A 23,861-nucleotide genomic window follows, 5' to 3' on the forward strand; every position below is an offset into this window, starting at 1 on the left:
TGGGTTTATCTACAGCACATGGACTGCAGTGGTTCAAGAATGCAGCTCACCATCACCTTGCAAAGGGCAGGATTGTGGCTCAGTGGTTAGTGCTGCTACCTCACAGCACTAAGGACCTGGGTTCAATTTCACCCTGGGACAACTGTCTGTGTAGAGGTTGCACATTTTCACCATGTCTGTGTGGGTTTCTTCCACACAGTCCATAGATGTGTTGGTTAGGTGGATTAGCCATGCCAAATTGCACATAGTGTTGAGGGATGTGTTGGCTGGGTGAGTTGGCCATAGGAAATGCTGGAGTACAGGAATAGGGTCAGTCCAGATGGGATGCTGTTTGGTGGGTTGGTGTGCATTTGATGGGCTGAATGGCCTGCTTCTACACTGTATGATGATCCCATGATTCACAAGGACAACATAGAATGTGTAATAAACGCTGGCCCAGATAGCAACACCCATGTCCTAAGAGTGAGTTTTAAACAAAAAGACCATCTGCACTGCTTAGTATTCCATCAGTCTTTGTGTCAATGTGGAACTATGATTCTCATTAATACATATTTCTGAAAGTTGTTGAGACTTGCTGCCCCATCGACTACTGAGTTTATGCATTTGGTTCATCAGTCAGAACCTACCCATCACAAATCTATGTGGGCTATTTCCAATTCTCTACATGTTCATTCTCTTGGCTATTAATTATCTATTCCAATGAAACCTTCAAAAGAGATGTTAGATTGACCAGAATGTAATTTCCACGGTTCCCATTCTCATCTTTCTTGAACCCGTGGAGTTACAGCAAGACATTTTCCAAACTAAAGGAATGGTTGCTGCTTTGGAATCTGATGGGAAAAGCCTCTGAAACTTCTCCCCCCTCCCCCTTCCTTTAAACCCCTGAGGTCCTGAAGATCTGTCAGCCTTTAGAGCTGTTCGCTTTCCAATGCTGTTTTCTGGCATGTATCAAGTTTTGCGAATTCCAGTCTTCAATTGTGGCTGGACCTCCCTGGAATGGAAGCTGCATTATGCCATTCGTTGACTATGAAGACTGACACAACTAATTATTGTATATATCAGCCATTCCCTTAGGCTCATTCATGGAATTCCTAGTTTGTTTTTAAAGGGCTCACATTGCACTGGAGCCTCCTTGGTTTTCTAATTTTCGTGTAAAACATTTGTGTTATTCTTGTGACCCCTTGCATGTCTCTTTCTCCATCACTTTTTGTAACTCTTGCTTCCTTTTTGTCTTCCTTTGCAGTTCTTCATATCTTCCTTCAGTTGCCTGAATTTTCACTGATATTCCCACATTCGAGTGTTCTCACCTTTCGTTTTCTGTTTTCTCTCACTTATTTTGTCAGCAATGATATGTAAACAAGTGGGGATCTGTTCCTTACTGAGCTGAATTCATCTTTAACCATCTCCCCATCTCATTGAGAGTCTGATCTGACAATTTTGGCTGACATCAATCTCTGTCGCATTCTGTTTTCTGGGAGGTGGGTGTCACTGACATAGATCAGCATTTGTTACCCAAGACGAATTACCCTTGAACTGCTGGCCTTGCTGTGACCTCTCAGAAGGCACCTAAGAGTTAACCAGATTGGTGTGGGCTTGGAGTCTCATGAAATCCAGACTGGGTAAGGCTGAGGCTGGACAGCAATCAGGGATCATTATTGTGGTCACCATTAATGAGGCTTGCTTTGTGATTTGAATTCAAATGCCAGCACTTGTCTCTGGGGGAGACAGTACAGTTCGATATATTGTGGCAGAACCCTTGTTTTGTTTCTCACCTGAAAGACAACAGCTCCCTCAGTTTTGCAGTGTCAGCCTTGACTGTGTGTTCAACATAGGAATTAGGAGAGGGAGGAGGCAATTCAGCCCTTCAAGCCCACTCTGCCATTTAACATGACTGTGGCTGATCTTATCCTGGTCTCAACTCCACTCTCCTGACTGCTCCCCATCGCTCTTTATCTCACTTTCCATCAGAAACACATCTTTCTTGAACCTGTTGATTAATTCTACCTCCACTGCACTCTGGGCATTGAGTTTCACAGATTCACAATCCTGTGGGAGATGTAGTTTCTCAGCTCAGTTTTGAACCGACCTCCTCTCACTCGATATCGCTGACCTCTTGGTCCAGACTGTCCTGCAAGGGGGAGCATCTATTCAACATCCACCTTCTCAATCCCCTTTCCCATTTTCTATCTCTCAATCAGATCCCTCCTCATTCTTTTGAACTTCAGTGAGTACAAGCCCAAGCTCTTTAACTGCTCCTCATGGGACAGCCCTTTCATTCCCAGAATCAGTCTGGAGAACATCCTCTGAACAGCCTCCAGAAATGTGAAGGTGAAATTTATGAGCAATTCAGAGCAATGATCTACTCAGTTATTTTGACTCCTGGGGCCTGCTGAGTACTAAAACTCAGCATTTAGTGATTGCTGAGAAATATCTTCATTGACTTGGACATTAATTGTATTTTTCAGGTTCCACAGTTCAATGAAGAGCCCAGAAGATTATAGCCTTGGGTTATTTCCCGATCTCATTGTTGCTGTCTACAAGGCTGTGAAGGACACAGAGTGGAAGAAGTACTTTCCAAAAGAATAGAGGCTGTCCTGTCTTCAAAGGGTTGCCATCTCTTGAGTGGAAATGAGACAGAACCACATGCATGCTACAGGGCGAGAATGGAAAGAAGGAACTTGCATTTGTAACACAGAATCCCTGTCGTGTGGAGGTCGGCCATTCAGCCCATTGACTCCATACCGCCCTCAGAAGGTCATTCTATCTCGACGCCTATCCTATCTCTGTATGTTCCAATGGCTACTCCACCGAGCCTGCACATTCCTGTACACTCTGGGCAATTTAGCATGGTCAATGTATCGAGCCTGCAGATCTTTAGACTGTGGGAGGAAACCAGAGCACCCAGGGGAAGCCCACGCAGACACAGGGAGAATGTGCATACTCCACACAGACCCAACTGAGGCGGTTCCCTGGCACGGTGAGGCAGCAGTGCTAACCACTGAGCCATCGTGCTGCCTATTATTGCTTGCTGTCATGTCTGTTTCATGACTTGTAATTTATTTTATTGTTTTAAATAAACCAACAAATAGAGTTAATGGATTGATTATGGGACCATTATCTTTAACCTCACAGTGAAAGGCTGGAGAAAACACTGTGCAGATGAGGCCTATTGCACAAGCAGCTTAACCTGCAGGTAGAAAATACGAGTGGCAGTCTTTGCTTGTGCGAAGGTGTGTGAGGCAACATATGGGCAAGGAACAAAAGTAGGCCACTCGGCCCTTTGAACCTGCTCCCCCATTCAATAAGATCGTGGTTGATCTGATTTTAACCTCAACTCTACATTCTCTGAAAATGTTCCATCCCTTCAGTCATCAAGAATCTATCTACCCCTTCCTAGGGTAAATATAGGGTCGGGAAATGGGTCTGGATTAGTTACTCTTCGGAGGGTTTGTGTGGACCTGTTGGGCTGAAGGGCCTGTTTCCACACTGGATGGATTCTAAATTCTGCATCCACTGCCTTTTAAGGAGGGGAATTCCAAAGACTGACAATCTCTGAGAGAAAAACATGTTTCCTAATCTCTGTTTTGAATGGACTCTCCCTTAATTTTAAACAGTGATCCTTAGTTCTGGATTCTCCCACAAGAGGAAACATCCTTTCCACATTCACCTGGTCAAGGCCACTCAGGATCTTGCTTGTTTCAATGAAGTCTTGCATTCAGTTTCCCCTCACACTACACCATAATGTTCTATGAGCTTTCCTGATGACCTGCTGTACCTACACACTAACCTTCTGTGATTAATGCACAGAGACCCAGATATGGTTCTGGGGACACAGGCTCAAATCCCACCATGGCAGATGGGGGAATTTAAATTCAATTAAAAAGTCTGCAATTAAGAGTCTAACGATGACCATGAATCCATGTCGATTGTCAGGAAAACCCCTCTGGTTTACTAACGTCCTTTAGGGAAGGGAACTGCTATCCTTACCTGGTCTGGCCTACATGGGAATCCAATCCCACAGCAATGTGGATGACTGTTAACTGCCCTCTGGGGCAATTAGGGGTGGGCAATAAATGCTGTCCTCGGCAGTGACACCCTCATCCCGTGAATGAATGAAAAAGAAAAATCTGACTAGAAATAATGAGCGAGGATAAAAGTCATTTGTAATGAATGAGCAGCCTTTGTTCCAGACCCTCATTATCTCCTGATTTATTCTCTTTCCCACCATAAAGCTACTGTTAGGAAGCATGGAGACTATTCCTATCAGCTCTTGGATCTCTTCCCTATTTGTGCTGCTTTCCAGAACACAAGTGTCTTCCTGCTCCAGCCTCCATTCCTCACCCTCAAACTGTTCTCCCTCTCTCCACTCCTGACCTCTCACACTGTTCTGCAGCCTCCGCTCCTCACCCAAACCTATTTAAGACCAGAGGTTATAAGATTAAGGTGGAAGTATTTTTTGACCCAGCATGTGGTAGATATATGGAACATGCTGCCTGAGAGGGTGGTGCAGGCTGAAAATTTCACAACCTTTAAAAACATTTGGATGAGCACTTATAGTACCAGGGCATGGTCGGCTCCAAACGACTGTGGGTAAATGGGATTAGTGTAGTTGAGTGTTTGTTGGTCAGCATTGACATGAGGGGCCGAGGGGCCTATTCCTATGCTGTGTGACTCTCGAACCTGGGTCCCTGGCTCTGTGAGGCATCTGTGTCACCCATATTGAGGGAGGCACACAAAAAAATCAGCACAAGGGGCGATAAGAATTCAGCTCTTCCTGTTTTTGAAAACCCCATCTACATCACCCAATTAGCAAATTAAAACAAACGATGGGTTATTAGCACATCTCCATGCTGGGGTGGTGAAGGGAGGTGTGGTCACTGGTCAGATAACAAAGACATAGGAAGAGAGGGAGTGGACTCAATTAAAATGAAAGGGGAGTAGTGTGGATGGAATCTGTGAATGGATACTTTCCCATCTGACAGAGAGCCCTCCGCCTGGCAATCTATTTTACATGATGTAGAAACATAGAGGATAGGAGCAGGAGTAGGCCATTTGGCCCCTCCACCCTGTTATGCCATTCAATATGATTGAAGCTGGTCATGGAGCACACTACTGTAATCCATCCCTACCCCATATCCCTTGATTCTTTAGCCACAAGAGCTAGCTCTACCTCTTTCTTGATAACATCATGTTTTGGCCTCAACCACTTTCTGTGACAGAGAATTCCACAGGCTCACCACTCTCTGGGTGAAAACATTTTTCCTCATCTCTGTCCTATAGAGTTTAACCCTTAACCTTAAACCATGTGCCCTGGTTCTGGACTTCCCCACCATTGGGAACATCCTTCCTCCATCTAATTTGTCTCATCCTGTTCCAATTTTATAGCTTTCTCCAAGATTCCCTTCCTTCATTCTTCTAAACTCCAGTGAACACAATCCTCATCAACTCAACCTTTCCTTATCCGTCAGTCCTGCCATCACCGAAATCAAATGGCATTCAGTAATTAATATTAATCAGCCCAATGTGGAACACAGACTTTGTAGGTTATAAGACAATCATTGCTGGTTCTAAAATTCAGGTTTCTGTTGCAGTAATCTCAATGGAATCATTGGATACAATCTTACAAAGAGGGGAGGTGTGGATGGAGGATGCAGACAATGGTGTAGACAGTGGGTGTAGATGGTGGGTGTTCACAGAGGGACTAGACAGTGGCTGTGAATGCTGGATGCAGACAGTGGGTACAGATAGTGGTGCAGACAGTGGGTGTAGACGGTGGGTGCAGACAGTGGTGTAGTCAGAAGGTGCAGACAGTGGGTGCAGACGGTGGTGTAAATGGTAGTGTAAGCACAAACAAGACTTTGTGTAGTGACCAGACGAGTGGCTGTGTGGAATCACACAGAGAGCAGTCAGTGAGCCTGACACAGTCAGGGACACCCCCTGTGCTGAAGGTCATGCTGCTGCTGACAAAGGTCACATTTTAACTGAAACTGCACTCCCTCCCTACACACTCCCCTCTTGTCCCCAATTACCTCACTACAACACAATGAGATGCCAGTCAGCACCCTGCGCCCTCGCTCAGTCTCCATTGACCTTGTCTCCATTAGCCTTGACCATCCTCCCAAGCACTTACTTGGGCCTTCACTGAAGCTTGAGCCATTTCCTCTGACCCTTGATCATGTGTTTGCCATCTTAGAACTGCCTCACCTCGTCACCATTAACCTACACTGCCCTCTCAACATGGAGCACAGATTGAAACAGAGCAGAAAAGATCCTTTGTCCCATTGGGTCTGTACCAACATAACTACCACTAAAGGCACTCTCATCCCAATTTCCTGCACTTATCCCAGATCCTTGCATGTTATGATATTTAAAGGTTGTAGGGTTTCCACCCTGCACTACCTTCCCTGACAGAGGGTTGCATGTTTATAGTTTATATCACGTCAGGCTCACGGAGCTGAACAAAAGCTCAACTCTTTGGGCATTGTTTTAAATTTGTGGCATGGTGGCTCAGTGGTTAGCACGGCTAACTCACAGCACCAGGGACCCAGGTTCGATTTCAGCCACAGGTCTTTGTGGAGTTTGCACGCTCCCCCTGTGTCTGTGTGGATTTCCTCCGTGTGCTCCAGTTTCCTCCCACAACCCAAAGATGTGCAGGTTAGGTGAATTGACCATGTTACAATTGTCACAGTGTTCAGGAATGTGTCGGTCAGGGGAAATGTCGAGTGATAGGGCAGGGGAATGGGTCTCGGGGAGTTTCTCTTCAGTGGGTCGGTGTGGACTTGTTGGGCCAAATTGGTGATGTCTGTAATGAAATCTTTCAAACCACTCATTTTGTCCAGTGTCGTTTAGTTCTTGCACTCCTTGTTCGATAAATGTTTCATTTTTTCTGATAATATGAGTTCCTGCCCCACTAGCTGCCTGATGAAGGAGCAGTGCTCCGAAAGCTTGTACTTCCAAAGAAACCTGTTGGACTCTAACCTGGTGTTGTGCGATTTTTAACTTTGGCCAAATGAGCTGCCATCTCAGGCTAAATTGTTTTTCATCTGAGATTTGAGAAGATTAAGGCCTAATCTTCAATCCCCATCACAAAGCCTATTCTCTATCCATCACTTAGAGACACCTGCAGGCAACACAGAGTAACACACTGACACTCACTGAGATACCTACAGGCCGTGCAGAATAACACATACACACTCAGAGACACGCCTACAGGCAACACTGAGTTAACACACACAGAGTCAGGCAGCACTGAGTAACATGCTCACAACCCTTGCTGCCTGTAGGTGTCTCTTTGAATAATACACCCACACTCAGAGTGACACCTACAGGCAGCATTATGTAGTACACTCACTCAGAGAGACACAGTCTGCAGTGTCAGTGATTGGCCTCAGATCATTTCAGGTACAACACAGCATGAAGCAGAGAGTGCACAGTGCGATCCCAGCACCTGAGTTTGGACCAGAGAGTGAATACGGAATGCCTCAGATTGTAATTATTGAATCCCAACAGCTTTCAGTTTCTATTCTGTTTGGAATCTTGTCACCTCCACAGATTCCAGACCAACTGGATTATTTGAAACTGATTGCTGATTGGCTGTCAGTATCATCTACCACGGATTGACAGGCCACGTAGCCAATTGTGACAATGTCATGCTGACATGCAGCCAATCAGCTGAATGGAGTGGTCCATCTCTAAAGCACACAGAGACAGAGACTGAATCTTCATCATCTTTATTCCCTTTTCCAGACTGACATTGACAGAAAACAGACTGCAATTAACAGCCGCAGACAGAGGAAGCTGCACAAAATAACAGCTACAATGGCTTTTGAGGAAAACACTTGTGGAGATTTTCTCAATAACATGAGAATCCTGCCCTTCAAATAGTGACAAAAACCTTAAATTGGAACTGGCTGCTGAGCAGGAAGGAGATCTGATTTATTGAAGCAGAAATTTCGAAGGTTCACATTGTTTTGTGCAGATGACAGCCTTCAGCAACTTCAAGAGATTTTACTTGGCATCACAAATCAACCCTGTCCCAATCAAACAGTCCCAGAATAGGGAGAGCATGAGGTTTGACACAGCGTAAAGCTCTTTTTACACTGTCCCAATGAACTACCTTCACTCCTGAACCTCAGAAGTGTCCCTGAGCCAGTCCTGAAATGGAAGAGAGTTGAAATTCAGTGCTGACAATGACCTTTGTCCTGCCAGCTCAGCCCTGTTCTGTTTAAAGTTGTGTCTCCTCTGTGGACTGCCTAAAACACTCTACACACATTCTGATCTCCTGATGCTCTTGCTGAGGGGAGAGGGGAGGGTCACGTGGGTGAGGGCACAGGAGAAGCGAGCGTTGGACTCCCAGTCAGACGCAGAGAGGGTCAGCAGGCTGCTGACACTGTAGGTGCTGTCCGAAGCTCGCAGGTAGTTGCTGGTCTGAACCCCGTCCGAAATGACTGCACCGTCCTTCTTCCACTGAACCTCCAGCTCATCAGGATAGAAGTGATTGGCAAGGCACACCAGGGTGGCAGTGCCCTTGGCATTGACCTGGTCCCGGCAGGGGGGAGCAGCAGGGTGAGCTTGGGCTGAGAGTTCTCACGGCCTGAAAGACAAGAGAAACAATTTTAATCTCTGCCATTCAAAGGGATTTCAATTCTCAGAATATTCACTGGTAAAATGTTTGAATATTTGTCTCCAATACCTAATAAACCAGACAAAAGAATTTACATTTTTTAAATTGATTCTTAGGATATGTATGTCACTGGCAGGAGCAGAATTTATTGCTCATCCCTAATTGCCCCTGAGAAGGTGATGGTGAAAGAGAAGGGACAGTTTTGGACCGTCATTTGGGGAATGAATGTGGGCAGATGGAAGAGCTAAAAGATGGCGAGCATTTTAGTGAGAGTGATCAGAACTCAGTCAGATTGAAATTAAGGATGGAAATGGAGAACCATGGAGTAAGAGTAAATGTTTTCATTTTACTAAATGTTTCAGTAATTTAGTAAAAGTGGACTGGAACCAGTGACATGATGGGAAATCAGTGTCAGGGCAGTGGGAGCCCTCAAGTGACAAGACAGAGATCATTCAGAATCTGTTCCCACAATGAGTAAGGGTGGGATTCCCAAATCTAGACTCTCAGCCTGAGATGTCAAAAGGCAGCCAGTGTAAGGAAGACCAAACAGGGAAGGTGATGTTGGTTATCTGGAGATCAAACCTGCAGAAAGCTGAGAGGTGGATAGAAAATGCAGGATTAAAATTGAACAGGACCTGAGGAAGGCAAAGAGTTGACAGGATGAAATATGTCCAAGTGAATCAGGGAAACCCTACCGAACAAGAGGATTGGGGTCATGTACTGACATGGATTGGGAACTGGTTGGCAGACAGGGCATGAAGAACAAGTTTTTTTCTGAATGCAGGTAGTTACCAGTTGGGGTACCACAGGGGCTAGTCCTTGGTACCCAGTTATTCATAATATAATAGAGTCACAGAGTCAGAGAGACCCAAAAGGCCCATCAGTCCATTGTGTCCACATTAGTCAAAAAACAACAACGCAATAATTCTCATCCATTTTTCCAGCATGAGGGAATTAGATGCAGTATGTGTTCAAGAAGGAATTAGATTTATTTCTTCGGATTAATGGGATCAAAGAATGTGGGGAGAAAGCAGGAACAGGGGACTATGTTGGATGATTGGCCATGATCATATTGAATGGTGGAGCAGGCTTGACGGGCTGAATGGCCTCCTATGTTTGATGTTTCTATCTGTTTCTCAGATATTGAAGGAATGTCTCTTGTCAATTTGAACCTGGAAGTCACATGTGTGTGGAGGTGGAAGATGTGGTCATGGTGATTAATGAATGCGGGTCAGTAAGGTGGTTAAGGAGACACATGGGATAAACTGTTTTTCTTTTCCCTTGATGGAATGAGGTCATTGCTGGATTGGCAGCATTTATTGCCCTTTCATAATCGCCCAGAGGGCAGTTTAGAGTCAACCACATTACTGTGGGTCTGGAGTCACATGGTAACGATGACCGTTTCCTTCCCTAAAGGTCATTAGTGAATCAGATGGCTTTTTCCTGACAATCAACGATGGTCATCATTGGACTCTTAATTCCAGATTTTTTTATTGAATTCACATTCCACCATCAACTGTGGCAGGATTCTAACCCTGGTTCCCAGAACATTATCTAGAGCTCTGGATTAAGAGTTAAGTAATTATATCATTAGACCATCACCTCCCTTTATTGTTTTTGGTTGAGAGCGAAAGCAAGGCGTTTGTTTATTCTGGAACTGTATAAAAGCCCAGTTAGAGCACAGTGAGAGAACTGTGTACGGCTCTGGTCACCACATTACAGGAAGGATGTGATCCCACTAGAGATGGGGACAGAGGAGGATTTTGTCAAAAATTGGGAGTTTTAACTTTGAGGAATGATTGGTTTGGCTGGGATTGTATTCTTTGGAACACAGGAGGCTGAGGGGAGATTTGATCGAGGTGTAGAAAATGATGAGGGGCCTGGATAGAGTGGGTAGGAAGGACTGATTTCCATCAGCACAGAGGATGATAACCATGGGGAGAGATTGAAATTAATTGGACACAGAGTTCGAGGGGAATTGTGGAGTAATTGTTTTCAGCCAGAGGCTGGTGGGATCTGGGACGCACTGTCTGAAAGGGTTGGAGAGGCAGAAACCCTCATCATAGTGAAAAACACTTGAATATTCATTTGAAACAGTGAAACCGCAGGCTTATGGAGCAAGAGCTGGAAAGTGGGATGGAGCTCGATATCTCTTTAACAAACCTCCGATTAAGCCAGTCCCATTTTCCAGCATTTTGCGCATATCCCTCTAAACCCTCCCTATTCATGTACTCATCCTCTTAAATGTTGTTATCATACCATCCTCCACCTCTTCCTCTGGCAGCTCATTCTATACACACACCACCCACTACGTGAAAAGGTTGCCCCTTCAGCCCCTTTCAATTCTTTCCCCTGTCGCCTTCAACCTATGCCTCTAGAACTGGACTCCCCAACTCTGAAAATAATACCTTCTCTACTCACCCTTTCAATGCCCCTCATGATTCTATAAACCACAAAATGGTCACCACTCAGCCTCCAACAATCCAGGGAAATTAGATCCTATTCAACCTCTCCCAGTAGCTGAAAACCTCCAACCTTGGCAACATTCTTGTAAATCTTTTCTGAAGCATTTTAAGGTTCACAACATTTTTACTACAGCAGGGCAACCAGAATTACACACAGTATTCCAAAAGTGGCCTAACCAATGTCCTGTACAGTCGCAACAGCTCCCAGCCAGTCAGACAAAGGAGAGTCTGAAGAAGTAATCTATTTGGATTTTCAGAAGGCCTTTGACATAAGGTACGAGCCCATAGAGTTAGGGGCAAGGTACTGGCATGGGCTGAGGATTGGTAGGTTGATATAAAGCAGAGAGTGAGGAAAAATGGCAGCTGGTGACTAATAGAGTTCTGCAGGTGTTAATGTTGGCACCATAACTATTCATGTCATGCGTAAACAATCTGAATGAAGGAAGTGAAGACATTGTTGCTAAGTTTGCAGATGACATGAGATAGGTGGAGGGACAGGTAGTGTTGAGGAAGTGGGAAGGCTGTAAAAGGTCTGAGATAGGCTCAGAGAATGGGCAAAGAAATGGCAGATAGAATACAATGTGTGACAGTGTGAGGTTATGCACTATGGTAGGAAGAAGAGATGCAAAGGCTGTTTTCTAAATGAGAAAATGCTTTGGAAATCTAAAGCACAATCCTCATTCAGGTTTCTCTGAAGGTGAACAGGCAAGTCTAGTTTGTGCTTGGGAAGGCAAATGAAATGATAGCATTCATTTCAATCGGGCTAGAATATAAGAGCAGAGATGTAGTGCTGAGGCTGTGTAATGCTCTGGTCAGACCACTTTTGGAATATCATGAACAGATTTGGGACCCATATTCTAAGAAGCGATGTGCTGTCATTGGAGGGGTTTACAAGAATGATCCTGGGGATGAAGGACTTGTCAGATGAGGCGTGGTTGAGGACTCTGGGTCTGTATTCGATGGAGTATCGAATGATGAGGAGGGATCTTATTGAAATTTACAGAATACCGATCAGCCTGGAAAGAGTGTATGCAGAGAAGATGTTTCCGCAAACAGGAGAGTCTAAGTAACCAAGGCACAGCCTCAGAATGAAGGGCCGACCCTTTCGAGCTGAGATAAGGAGGAATTTCTTCAGCCAGAGGATGGTGAATCTGTGGAACTCATTGTTACAGAGGGCAGTGGAGGCCATGTCACTGAGTGTATTTAAGACAGAGATAGATAGGTTCATGATTGTTAAGCGGATTGAACGTTCCTGAGGAGTAGGCAGGAGAATGGGAGTGAGAAGCATATCTGCCAAGATCAAATGGCAGAGCAGATTCAATGGGCTGAATGGCTGATTTCTGCTCCTATTTCTTAAAGTCGTCTGGAGAGTTTCCCCAAAAACCTGGAACACTGAACCCACTGGACTGTGAGCCCTGCTGTAGCTGTTTGTCATCAGAATGTTGCCAAGAGATCACCAAAGAGTGGAGAGAATGTGCATCTATATGGGAATTTCAGGATACTTTGCAGTTCCTGGAATACCATGAGAGTAGGAAGTGTGGTCAGTGACAGCAGTTGGAGCTCCGGGTTTCGGAGCTTGAGCAGCAGCTGGTATCAGTGCGGAGTGTCCGTGAGGCTGAGAGCTCTGTGGAGAGCACGTTTCTAGATGTTAAGAAAGATTCTGGGTAATCCAAGGAGGACGGGAAAAATTTCTGGCTGAAACAGCTTCTCCTTTTTTGAGGTATTTTAGCTGCTGGAGCTGATTTCCTCGAATTGCAGGATCAGCAATTACTGTTTTGTATGCTGTTGCATTGTTTTGGAGCTTTGGAAAAAAAAGTCAAAACAACAGCTGTTTTAAAAGGCAGAAGAACAGACAAAGTAAGCACATGGTGAGGTCATTGCAGGAGACAGAGAGAGAGAGAGAGAGAGAGCCTGCACAGTTACTGCCTTTGCTCTTTGAATTCATGTATCGCTGGACATCGGGGTGCATCTGGGAAAATTATCCAACAGTGAAATTCACAACTGATCTTGGGGGATCTGTTGGGAGAAGTTCACAGCACAGAATCAGATAAGTTAATTGTTGTTTTAAGTGTAGCCTACAGAGAATCTGCAGTAGTGAGTAGAGTCGCTTCTTCCTTGATTATATGTTTCTGGAGATATGTCTCTTGATTAAACTTAAAATATAAGCCATAACTATTAATTTAACCTGGGGCAGGGTTTGTAGAGGAATAAGACATTGTTATTTTCTGGGTCTGTAGTTTGTGAAGGAGAAAAAAAATGGCCTTTAATAGAGTGATATGTACTTGTCAGATGTGGGAGTTTAAAGAGTTTAAGGGTTACTGCGGATTATACCTGCCATAAATGCTGCTGGCTGCGAATCTTATCAGATCAAATGGATCGGTTGGAGAGACAATTGGAAGCAATGAGGAATTTGCAACTGCAACAGTATGTGATGGATGGCAGTTATAGGAAGGGGGGGGGGGGGAAGTCTCAGATTCAGTCACATAGATGGGTTAACTCCAGAAAAGGTAAGAGAGGTAGGCAGCTAGTGCAGGAGTCCTTTGTGGATATACCCATTTAAAATATATATGCTGTTTTGGAAAATGTAGGGGGTGATGGATTCTTAGGGGAACATAGCACGAACAGCCAAGTTTCTGGTATTGAGACTGGCTCTAATGCAATGAGGAGTACGTCGGGTTCCAAGAGATCAATTGTGTTTGTGGATTCTCTAGTTCGAGGTACAGACAGACGTTTCTGTGACAAGCAGCGAAAAAGCAGAATGGTGTGTTGTTTCCCTGGTGCCATGATCAAGGATGTCTCAAAGACGGTGCGGAATGTTCTCACGGGGGAGAGGGGCCAGCAAGAGGTCATTGTCCACATTGGAACCAATGACATAGGAAGGGAAAAAGTTGAGATTCTGAAGGGAGATTACAGAGTTGGGCAGAAATTTAAAAAGCAGGTCCTCGAAAGTAATAATATCTGGATTACTCCCGATGCTACGAGCTAGTGAGGGCAGGAATAGGAGGATAGAGCAGATGAATGTATGGCTGAGGAGCTGGTGTATGGGGGAAGGATTCACATTTTTGTATGATTGGAATCTCTTTTGGGGTAGAAGTGGCCAGGACAAGAGGGACGGATTGCACCGAAATTGGAAGGGGATTAATATATTGGCAGGGAGATTTGCTAGAGCTGCTCGGGAGGATTTAAACTAGTAAGGTGGTGGTGGTGGGGGTGGGTGCGGGTGGAGGGTGGTGGGGGGGAGCGTGGGACCCAGGAAGATAGTGAGGAAAGAGATCAATCTGGGACTGGTACAGTTGAGAACAGAAGCGAGTCAAACAGTCAGGGCAGGCAGGGACAAGGTAGGGCTAATAAATTAAACTGCATTAATTTCAATGCAAGGGGCCTAACAGGGAAGCCAGATAAACTCAGGGCATGGTTAGGAACACGAGATTGGGATATCATAGCAATTACAGAAACATGGCTCAGGGATGGGCAGGACTGGCAGCTGAATGTTCCAGGATACAAATGCTACAGGAAGGAAATAAAGGGAGACAAGAGAGGAGGGGGAGTGGCGTTTTTGATTTAGGGATAGCATTACAGCTGTGCTGAGGGAGGATATTCCCGGAAATATATCCAGGGAAGTTATTTGGGTGGAACTGAGAAATAAGAAAGGGATGATCACCTTATTGGGATTGTATTATAGACCCCCTATAATTGAGAAACAAACTTGGAAGGAGAACTCAGCTATCTGTAAGAAAAGTAGGGTGGTTATGGTCGGGGATTTTAACTTTCCAAACATAGACTGGGACTGTCATAGTGGAAAGGGTTTAGATGGAGATGAATTTGTTAAGTGTGTACAAGACAATTTTATGATTCAGTATGTGGATGTACCTACTAGAGAAGGTGCAAAACTTGACTTACTCTTGGGAAATAAGGCAGGGCAGGTGACTGAGGTGTCAGTGGGGGAGCACTTTGGGGCCAGCGACTATAATTCTATTAGATTTAAAATAGTGATGGAAAAGGATCGACCAGATCTAAAAGTTTAAGTTCTAAATTGGAGAAAGGCCAATTTTTTGCGGTATTAGGCAAGAACTTTCGGAAGTTGATTGGGGGCAGATGTTTGCAGATAAAGGTACAGCTGGAAAATGGGAAGTCTTCAGAAATTAGATAACGAGAATCCAGAGAAAGTATATTCCTGTCAGGGTGAAAGGAAAGGCTGGGAGGTATAGGGAATGCTGGATGATTGAAGAAATTGAGGGTTTGGTTCAGAAAAAGGAGGAAGCTTATGTAAGGTATAGACAGGATAGATTGAGTGAATCCTTATAAGAGTATAAAGGAAGTAGGAGTATACTTAAGAGGTAAATCAGGAGTGCAAAAAGGGGTCATGAGATAGCTTTGGCAAATAGAATAAAGGAGAATCCAAAGGGTTTTTACAAATACATTAAGGACAAAAGGGTAACTAGGGAGAGAATAGGTCCCCTCAAAGATCAGACAGGCGGCCTTTCTGTGGAGCCACAGAAAATGGGGAAGATACTAAATGAGTATTTTGCATCAGTATTTACTGTGGAAAAGGATATGAAAGATATAGACTGTAGGGAAATAAATGGTGACATCTTGCAGAATGTCCATATTACAGAGGAGGAAGTGCTGGATGCCTTGGAACGCATAAAAGTGGATAAATCCCCAGGACCTGATCAGGTGTACCCTCGGGCTCTGTGGGAAGTAGAGAAGTGATTGCTGGGCCTCTTGCTCAGATATTTGTATCATCGATAGTCACAGGTGAGGTGCCGGAAGACTGGAGGTTGGCTAACGAGGTGCCACTGTTTAAGAAGGGTGGTAAGGACAAGCCAGGGAACTATAGACCAGTGAACCTGACGTCGGTGGTAGGCAAGTTGTTGGAGGGAATCCTGAGGGACAGGATGCACATGTATTTGGAAAGGCAAGGACTGATTAGGGATAGTAAACATGGCTTTGTGTGTGGGAAATCATGTCTCAAAAACTTGATTGATTTTTTTGAGGAAGTAACAAAGAGGATTGATGAGGGCAGAGCGGTAGATGTGATCTGTCTGGACTCCAGTAAGGCGTTCGATAAGGTTCCTCATGAGAGACTGATTAGCAAGATTAGATCTCACGGAGTACAGAGGGAACTAACCATTTGGATACAGAACTGGCTCAAAGGTAGAAGACAGAGGATGGTGGTGGAGGATTGTTTTCCAGTCTGGAGGCCTGTGACCAGTGGAGTGTCACAAGGATCGGTGCTGGGTCCTCTACTTTTTGTCATTTACATAAATGATTTGGATGCGAGCATAAGAGGTACAGTTAGTAAGTTTGCAGAAGACATCAAAATTGGAGGTGTAGTGGACAGCAAAGAGGGTTACCTCAGATTACAACAGCATCTTGACCAGATGGGCCAATGGGCTGAGAAGTGGCAGATGGAGTTTAATTCAGATAAATATGAGGTGCTGCATTTTGGGAAAGTAAATCTTAGCAGGACTTATACACTTAATGGTAAGGTCTTCGGGAGTGTTGCCAAACAAAGAGACCTTGGAGTGCAGGTTCATAGTTCCTTGAAAGTGGAGTCGCAGGTAGATAGGATAGTGAAGAAGGCGTTTGGTATGCTTTCATTTACTGGTCAGAGTATTCAGTACAGGGGTTGGGAGGTCATGTTGCAGCTATGCAGTACATTGGTGCGGCCACTGTTGGAATATTGCGTGCAGTGCTGGTTTCCTTCCTATTGGAAAGATGTGAAACTTGAAAGGTATCAGAAAATATTTACAAGGATATTGCCAAGTTTAGAGAATTTGAGCTACAGGGAGAGGCTGAACAGGCTGGGGCTGTTTACCCCGGAGCATCGGAGGCTGAGGAGTGACCTTATAGAGGTTTACAAAAGTATGAGGAGCATGAGTAGGGTAAATAGGCAAAGTCTTTTCCCTGGGGTTGGGGAGTCCAGAACTAGAGGGCATAGGTTTAGGGTGAGAGGGGAAAGATATAAAAGAGACCTACAGGGCAACCTTTTCACGCAGAGGGTGGTACGTGTATGGAATGAGCCGCCAGTGGAAGTGGTGGAGGCTGATACAATTACAACATTTTAGAAGCATTTGGATGGGTATACGAATAGGAAGGGCTTGGAGGGATATGGGCCGTGTGCTGGCAGGTGGGTCTAGATTGGGTTGGGATATCTGATCGGCATGGACAGGTTGGACCGAAGAGTCTGTTTCCGTGCTGTACATCACTAAGACTCTATGACTCTATGGTTACTCCGCAGCTTCAGAGTATGCAGGGACAGAGGGAATGGGGGAGCAGCAGACAGTCCAAAAGGACCAGGCAGCTAATACAGGTATCCCCTTAATGAATGCCACTCTCCGACCAGGGTTCAGGTCAGAATCCTGACAAGAATGGTGGTTCATCTGGGAATTGCAGCCAGAACTAAGTCCATGGAACCAAGGGGGGATTCAGCTGTACAGGGGGGCACAAGGAAGACTGGAAGCGTGATAGTGAGAGGAGATTTGAGAGTGAGTTCATCGATAGGTGTTTCTGCAGCTGCAGATGGGAATCCAGGATGGTGTGTTGTCTCCCTGGTGCCAGGGTCAAGGATGTCACTGAGCAGCTGCAGAGCACCCTGAGGGGAGAGGGGCAACAGGCAGCAGTCGTGGTCAACATCGGTCCCAGTGACAGAGGAAGAAAAGGGATGTAGTCTTGCAGTCGGAATTTCGGGAGCTCATGAGGGAATTAACTTCAGGAGCACAAAAATAGAAATCGTCACATTACTCGCAGTGCCCCATGAAAGTGAGAAGAGGAACAGGATGATAACACAGGTGAATGTGGAGCTGGAAAGAGGGTCCAGGAGTGGGGGGGGCTTTGGATTCTTGGGACATTGGGACTGGGTCTTGGGGAGATGGGACCTGGACAGACCAGACGGTGTTGCTCCTGAACAGAGCTGGGACTGAGTTCCTTTGAGGTGATTTACTAGTGCTGTTGGAGAGGTTTAAACTAACTTGGCAGGGCTGTGGGAGCCAGGATGGAATATCAGAGAGGGACATCAAGGACCACAGAATCCTCAGTGCAGTCAATAAGTCACCACCCAGTGGCAAGGATGTGGAGGAATACATTTGCAAGGAATTTATAGAAACCTGCAAATATAATAGAGTCATTATAATTAGGGTGGAATGGGTGTCTTTAATTTCTGAATATAGACTGGGGTAGTAGCAGTGTAACGGGCAGAGAGGGGCCAGAGTTGTGAGAGTGTGTTCAGGTGAATTTTCTCCAGCCACAAGTTTCCAGTCCAATGAGAAAGGAGGCTCTGCTAGATCTGGATCTTGGGAGTGAGGAGGCCCAAGTGGATCAAGTGTCAGTCAGAGGACATTTAGGGAAGAGTGATCATTGTATCACAAGGTTTAGGGCGACAGTGGAAAAGAACAAAGGCATTTTCAGGGTCAAACATACTCACTGGGGAAAATGCCAGCTTCCATGGCATATGGATGTATTGGATCTGACTAAAGTAGGGTCAAAGGTTGTCAGGAAAGCCCTGAAGAGAATAGTAGAGGATGTGGACCATGGATAGTCAAGGTATATTTGAGGGAGGGCAAACAATTCCTAAACTCACTCGAGGGCAAACGTGGTAGAATTATGGTAAATAAGAAAAGGGCAGAACAGTAACTAGAGAGAGATTAGGATCCCATGAAGATGAACAATATACCTCTGGGTGGATCCACAGGAAATGGTTCAGATCCTAAATGAATATTCCGGGTCAGTATTTATCATGGATAAAGACTTGTGAGTTTGGGAACTTGGGAAGTAAATAGCAATGTCTCGACACAAGTCCACATTATGGAAGAGGATTCCTTAAAGTGCAAGACAGTAGATAAATCTCCAGGACCTGATCAGATGTATCCCAGGACATTGTGGAAAGCTAGGAAAGAGATTGCTGGACCCCTTGCTGAGGTATGTTTCTGATCGACATCCATGAGTGAGGTGCTGGAGAACCAGAGAGGTTGGCTAATGTTAGCCATTATTTAAGAAAGGCTGAAAGGAAAAGCCAGGAAACTATAAACTAGTGAGCCTGATGACATTGCTGGGTAAGTTATTGGAGTGAATTCTGAGGGACAGGATTTACATGCATTTGGACAATCAATGCAGTTTTGTGCATGGTAATCATGTCTCACTAACGTGATTGAGGTTGTTTGAAGAGAAGATTGATGTAGGCAGAACAGTAAACACTATCTTTATGGACCTCAGCAAAGCGTTTGACAAGGTTCCACATGACAGACTGGTTAGTAAGGTTAGACCACATGGGATCCAGGGGGGCTAGCCATTTGGGTAAAACATTGGCTTGAAGATAGGAGACAGAGAATGTTGGAGAAAGTGAGGGCTGCAGATGCTGGAGACCAGAGTTGAAATGTGTGATGCTGGAAAAGCGCAACAGGCCAGGCAGCATCCGAGGAGCAGGAGAATCGACGTTTCGGGCATAAGCCCTTCTTCAGGAATGAAGCTGGTGTGCCAAGCGGGCTGAGATAAAAGGTAGGGAGGGGGGGAATTTGGGGGAGGGGTGCTGGGAATACGATAGGTGAAAGGAGGTGAGGGTGAGGATGATAGGCCAGAGAGGGGGTGGGGGCGGAGAGGTCAGGAAGAAGAATGCAGGTCAAGAGGGCGGTGCTGAATCCGGGAGTTGGGACTGAGATAAGGTGGGCGGAGGGGAAATGAGGAAGCTGGAGAAATCTACATTAATCCCTTGTGGTTGGAGGGTTCCTAGGCGGAAGATGAGGCACTCTTCCTCCAGGCATCGTGTTGCCAGGGTCTGGCGATGGAGGAGGCCAAGGACCTGCATGTCCTTGACGGAGTGGGAGGGGGAGTTAAAGTGTTCAGCTACGGGGCGGTTGGTGCGGGAGTCCCAGAGGTGTTCCCTGAAATGTTCTGCAAGTAGGCGGCCTGTCTCTCCAATGTAGAGGAGACCACATTGGGTGCAGCGGATACAGTAAGTTATGTGTGTGGAGGTGCAGGTGAATTTGCGACAGATATGGAAGGATCCATTGGGGCCTTGGAGGGAGGTGAGGGGGGATGTGTAGGCACAAGTTTTGCACTTCTTGCGGTTGCAGGGGAAGGTGCCGGGAGTGGAGGTTGGGTTGGTGGGGGTTGTGGACCTGACGAGGGAGTCGTGGAGGGAGTGGTCTCTCCGGAACGCTGGTTTCCAGCATCTGCAGTCCTCACTTTTGTCAATTTGCGACACCTCTGCCCATTTCCCCAAATGATCAAGGTCCCACTGTACTCTCAGATAAGCTTCTTCACTATCCACTGTCCCACCAGTTGCAAACTCGCCATAATTCCTATATTCACATCCAAATCATTTATTTAAATGATGAAAAGCCATGGACCCAGCACCAATCCTTGTGGCACACAGCTGATAACTCATCTCCAGTCTGAAAAGCAACCCTTTACCAACATTCTCTGTTGAAAAGTGTGGTGCTGGAAAAGCGCAGCAGGCCAGGCAGCATCCGAGGAGCAGGAGAATCGACATTTCGGGCATAAGCCCTTCTTCAGGAATGAGGCTGGTGTGCCAAGCGGGCTGAGATAAAAGGTGGGAAGTGGGGGGGGGGGGAAATTTGGGGTGGGGCACTGGGAATATATTGGTGGAAGGAGGTGAGGGTGAGGGTGATAGACCGGAGAGAGAGTGGGGGCGGAGAGGTCGGGAAGAAGATTGCAGGTCAAGAGGGCTGCGCTGAATCTGAGGGTTCAACTAGAGGAATCCTGATGAAGAGCTTTTGCCCGAAACTTCGATTTTCCTGCTCCTCGGATGTTGCCTGACCTGCTGTGCTTTTCCAGCACCACTTTGATCGAAACGTGTGGCAAATGGAGTTCAATTTAGATAAATGTGAGGTCTTGCATTTTGGAAAGTCAAACCAGGGCAGGAGTTATACAGCTAATGGTAGTGTTGCTGAACAAAGAGACCTCAGGGTGCAGGGGCAGGGGCAGGTGCAGGGGCAGGGGCAAGCGCAGGGGCAGTGGCAGGGGCAGGGGCAGGTGCAGGTGCAGGGGCAGGTGCAGGGGCAGGGGCTGATGCAGGGGCAGGGGCAGATGCAGGGGCAGGGGCAGGGGCAGGTATATGGGCAGGTGCAGGGGCAGGGGCTGATGCAGGGGCAGGGGCAGGGGCAGGGGCAAGTGCAGGGGCAGGGGCAAGTGCAGGGGCAGGGGCAGGGGCAAGTGCAGGGGCAGGGGCAGGGGCAGGTGCAGGGGCAGGGGCAGGGGCAGGGGCAGGGGCAAGTGCAGGGGCAGTGGCAGGTGCATTATTCCTTGACAGTGGAGTCACAGGGAGACAGGGCGATGAAGAAGGTGTTGGGTACACTTGCCTTTATTGGTCACTGCACTAAGTATCAGAGTTGGGACATCATTTGCAGCTGTACAGGAAATTGGTGAGCCTACTTTGGCAATAACATGAACAATTCTGATCATCCTGTGATAGGAAGGATGCTGTTAAACTTAAAATGCTGCAGAAAAGATTTACATGGATGTCGCCTGGAACTGGAGGGTTTGAGCTGTCGGAAGAGGCTCAATAGACGGGTTATATTTTCTGCAGGATCGGAGGCTAAGGGGTGGCCTTATAGATGTTTATAAAATCATGATGGACATGGACAGGATGTATATCCCAGGTCTTTTCCTTGGGAAGGAGAGTCCAAAACTAGAGGGCACAGGTTTAAGGTGAGAGGCAAAAGATCCAAAAGGGACTTGAGGGGTAACCTGTCACACAGGGGGTGGTATGTGTATGGATTGAGCTGCCGGAGAAAGTGCTGGAGACGGATACAATTATAGCATTTAAAAGATGTTTGGATGGGTACATGGATAGGAAGGGTTTAGAGGGATGTGGGCAAATGGGATGAGGTCAGTTTTGGATATCTAGTTAGCATGGATAAGTTTGACCAAAAGATCTGTTTCCACGCTGTATGACTCCATGACCATGAGAGGCTGGAAAAGCTGAGACCTTTTACCTTGAAGTGCCGGAGGCTGAGGAGTGACCTTATAGAGGTTTATAAAATCATGTGGGACATAAATAATGTGAATAATGCAGGAAGGAGGTGAATGTTTTGTAGAGATGGCAAACATATGCCCAAAGATCATTCCAGGGATGAGGAACATCAGTTATGAAGATAGATTGGAAAATTTGGGACTGTCTTCTTTGGAGAAAGTTACAGATCACACAACACCAGGTTATAGTCCAACAGGTTAATGTGGAAGCACTAGCTTTTGGAGCACCGCTGACAACCACCTGATGAAGGAGGGGCGCTCCGAAAGCCAGTGCTTCCAAATAAACCCCCTGTTGGACTATAACCAGTGTTGTGTGATTTTTAACTTTGTCCACCCCAGTCCAACACTGGCACCTCTAATTTTTTGGAGAAGGCGGCGAGGAGAATTGTTCTAGAAATTCAAAATCAGGAGGGGCCTGGACAGTGTAAATAGGGAGAAAATGATTCCACTTGTGAAAGGATTAAGATTGAAAGTAATTGGATAAGTAACAAAAGTGAAATGAGGAAAAGAATTTTCAGCCAGTGAGTGGTTAAGGTGTGGAATGCCCTGCCTGAGAGTGTGGTGGAGGCAGCTTCAATTGAAACATTCCGAAGGGAATGAGACTGTTATTTGAAAAGGAACAATGTGCAGGGTGACAGGGAGAAGGCAGGAGAATGACACTCGATAAATTGCTCATTCAGAGAGCCAGTACAGACAGGATGGACAGAATAGCCTCCTTGTGCACTGTAACAATTCTGTAACTGTGTGATTGAGCAGAGTAAAAGCTGGGGGAGGTGGGAGCTCGGTGTCTCACTGTGCTGCTGCTGCTGCTGCTGCTGCAGCTGCTGAGGTCAGTGAGATCAGAGACTGGGACAGGGAGCCAGAGCTCACATCAAACTCTGCCCGTGTCCGTCACACTGAGACTGGCAGGAGGTTACTCACTGATTTCACTCCATGCTGCAGGAATGGGACCACAGGCTGCAAATGGACAGAGCTCCTCCACACGGTGAGTAAAACTTACTGACTTATATCTTGCTGCTTAAAGGGGCAATGGAATTAAAGAAATACAGCTGGATACCCTGTTAGACACAGTGCTCCTCAATCAACCATTTCATTCACTGCAGCTCCCCACTAACACCTTCAACAATTCAGTACTTGTGTATTAGAAATTGTGTTTAGAAATTGAAAGGGTTAATAATGGAGGATTGAGGTTGACTTACTCAGTCTGAGCTTGGTTCCTTTACCGAACGTGCAAGGCCGCCTGTTGTGCTGCTTACAATAATAGTCAGCGACATCCTCATTCTGAACGTTGCTGATTGTCAGGGTGAAACTGGTCCCATATCCACTGCCAGTGAATCGCTCGGACACTCCTGTGTTTCGAGTTGTTGCTTCATAGATCAGGAGAGAGGGTTTCTGTCCTTCTCGCTGCTGGTACCAGCTGAGGTCATTTGTAATATCTTGACTGGCCGTACAGGTGATGGTTGTGGTCTGGCCCAGTCCCACTGACAGCACCGGGGGTGACTGGGTCATGATGATGTCCCCACTGATACCTGAGGGGTCAGAGAGAAACACAGTGAAGTCAGAACTGTCACAGAAAGAGACTGCGAAATGAGAGATTGTTGGAGACACTGAGCATTCCTCTGGTTTCAGCATTTTCCCTTCAATCACAAGTCAGTGGAATTGAAGTGAAATGGAGAGCAGCTAAAGATTCAAGGTGGAAGGAGAGAGATTTGTACCTGTGACACAGAATGCCAGGGGCCAGATCAGCTGGATGTGTGAAATCATGGTGTGTGCCCCTGTCC

The 23,861-nt window shown here is 46.1% G+C and overlaps 1 gene segment (V, D, J or C); it reads right to left on the minus strand.

Annotated features, from left to right (window-relative positions):
* Positions 1 to 23,861, minus strand: part of LOC148149208 (Ig kappa chain V region Mem5-like) — a 217,912-nt gene extending 194,051 nt beyond the window's left edge. The window contains 2 exon segments of the V gene segment in view: positions 23,280 to 23,609; positions 23,796 to 23,861. Of these exon segments, the coding sequence occupies positions 23,280 to 23,609; positions 23,796 to 23,844 (379 nt within the window).

The sequence above is a fragment of the Chiloscyllium plagiosum genome, unplaced genomic scaffold (assembly GCF_037043375.1).
Source record: "Chiloscyllium plagiosum isolate Xiang-an unplaced genomic scaffold, Cpla_swu_hap1 HiC_scaffold_9, whole genome shotgun sequence".
Taxonomy (NCBI): domain Eukaryota; kingdom Metazoa; phylum Chordata; class Chondrichthyes; order Orectolobiformes; family Hemiscylliidae; genus Chiloscyllium; species Chiloscyllium plagiosum.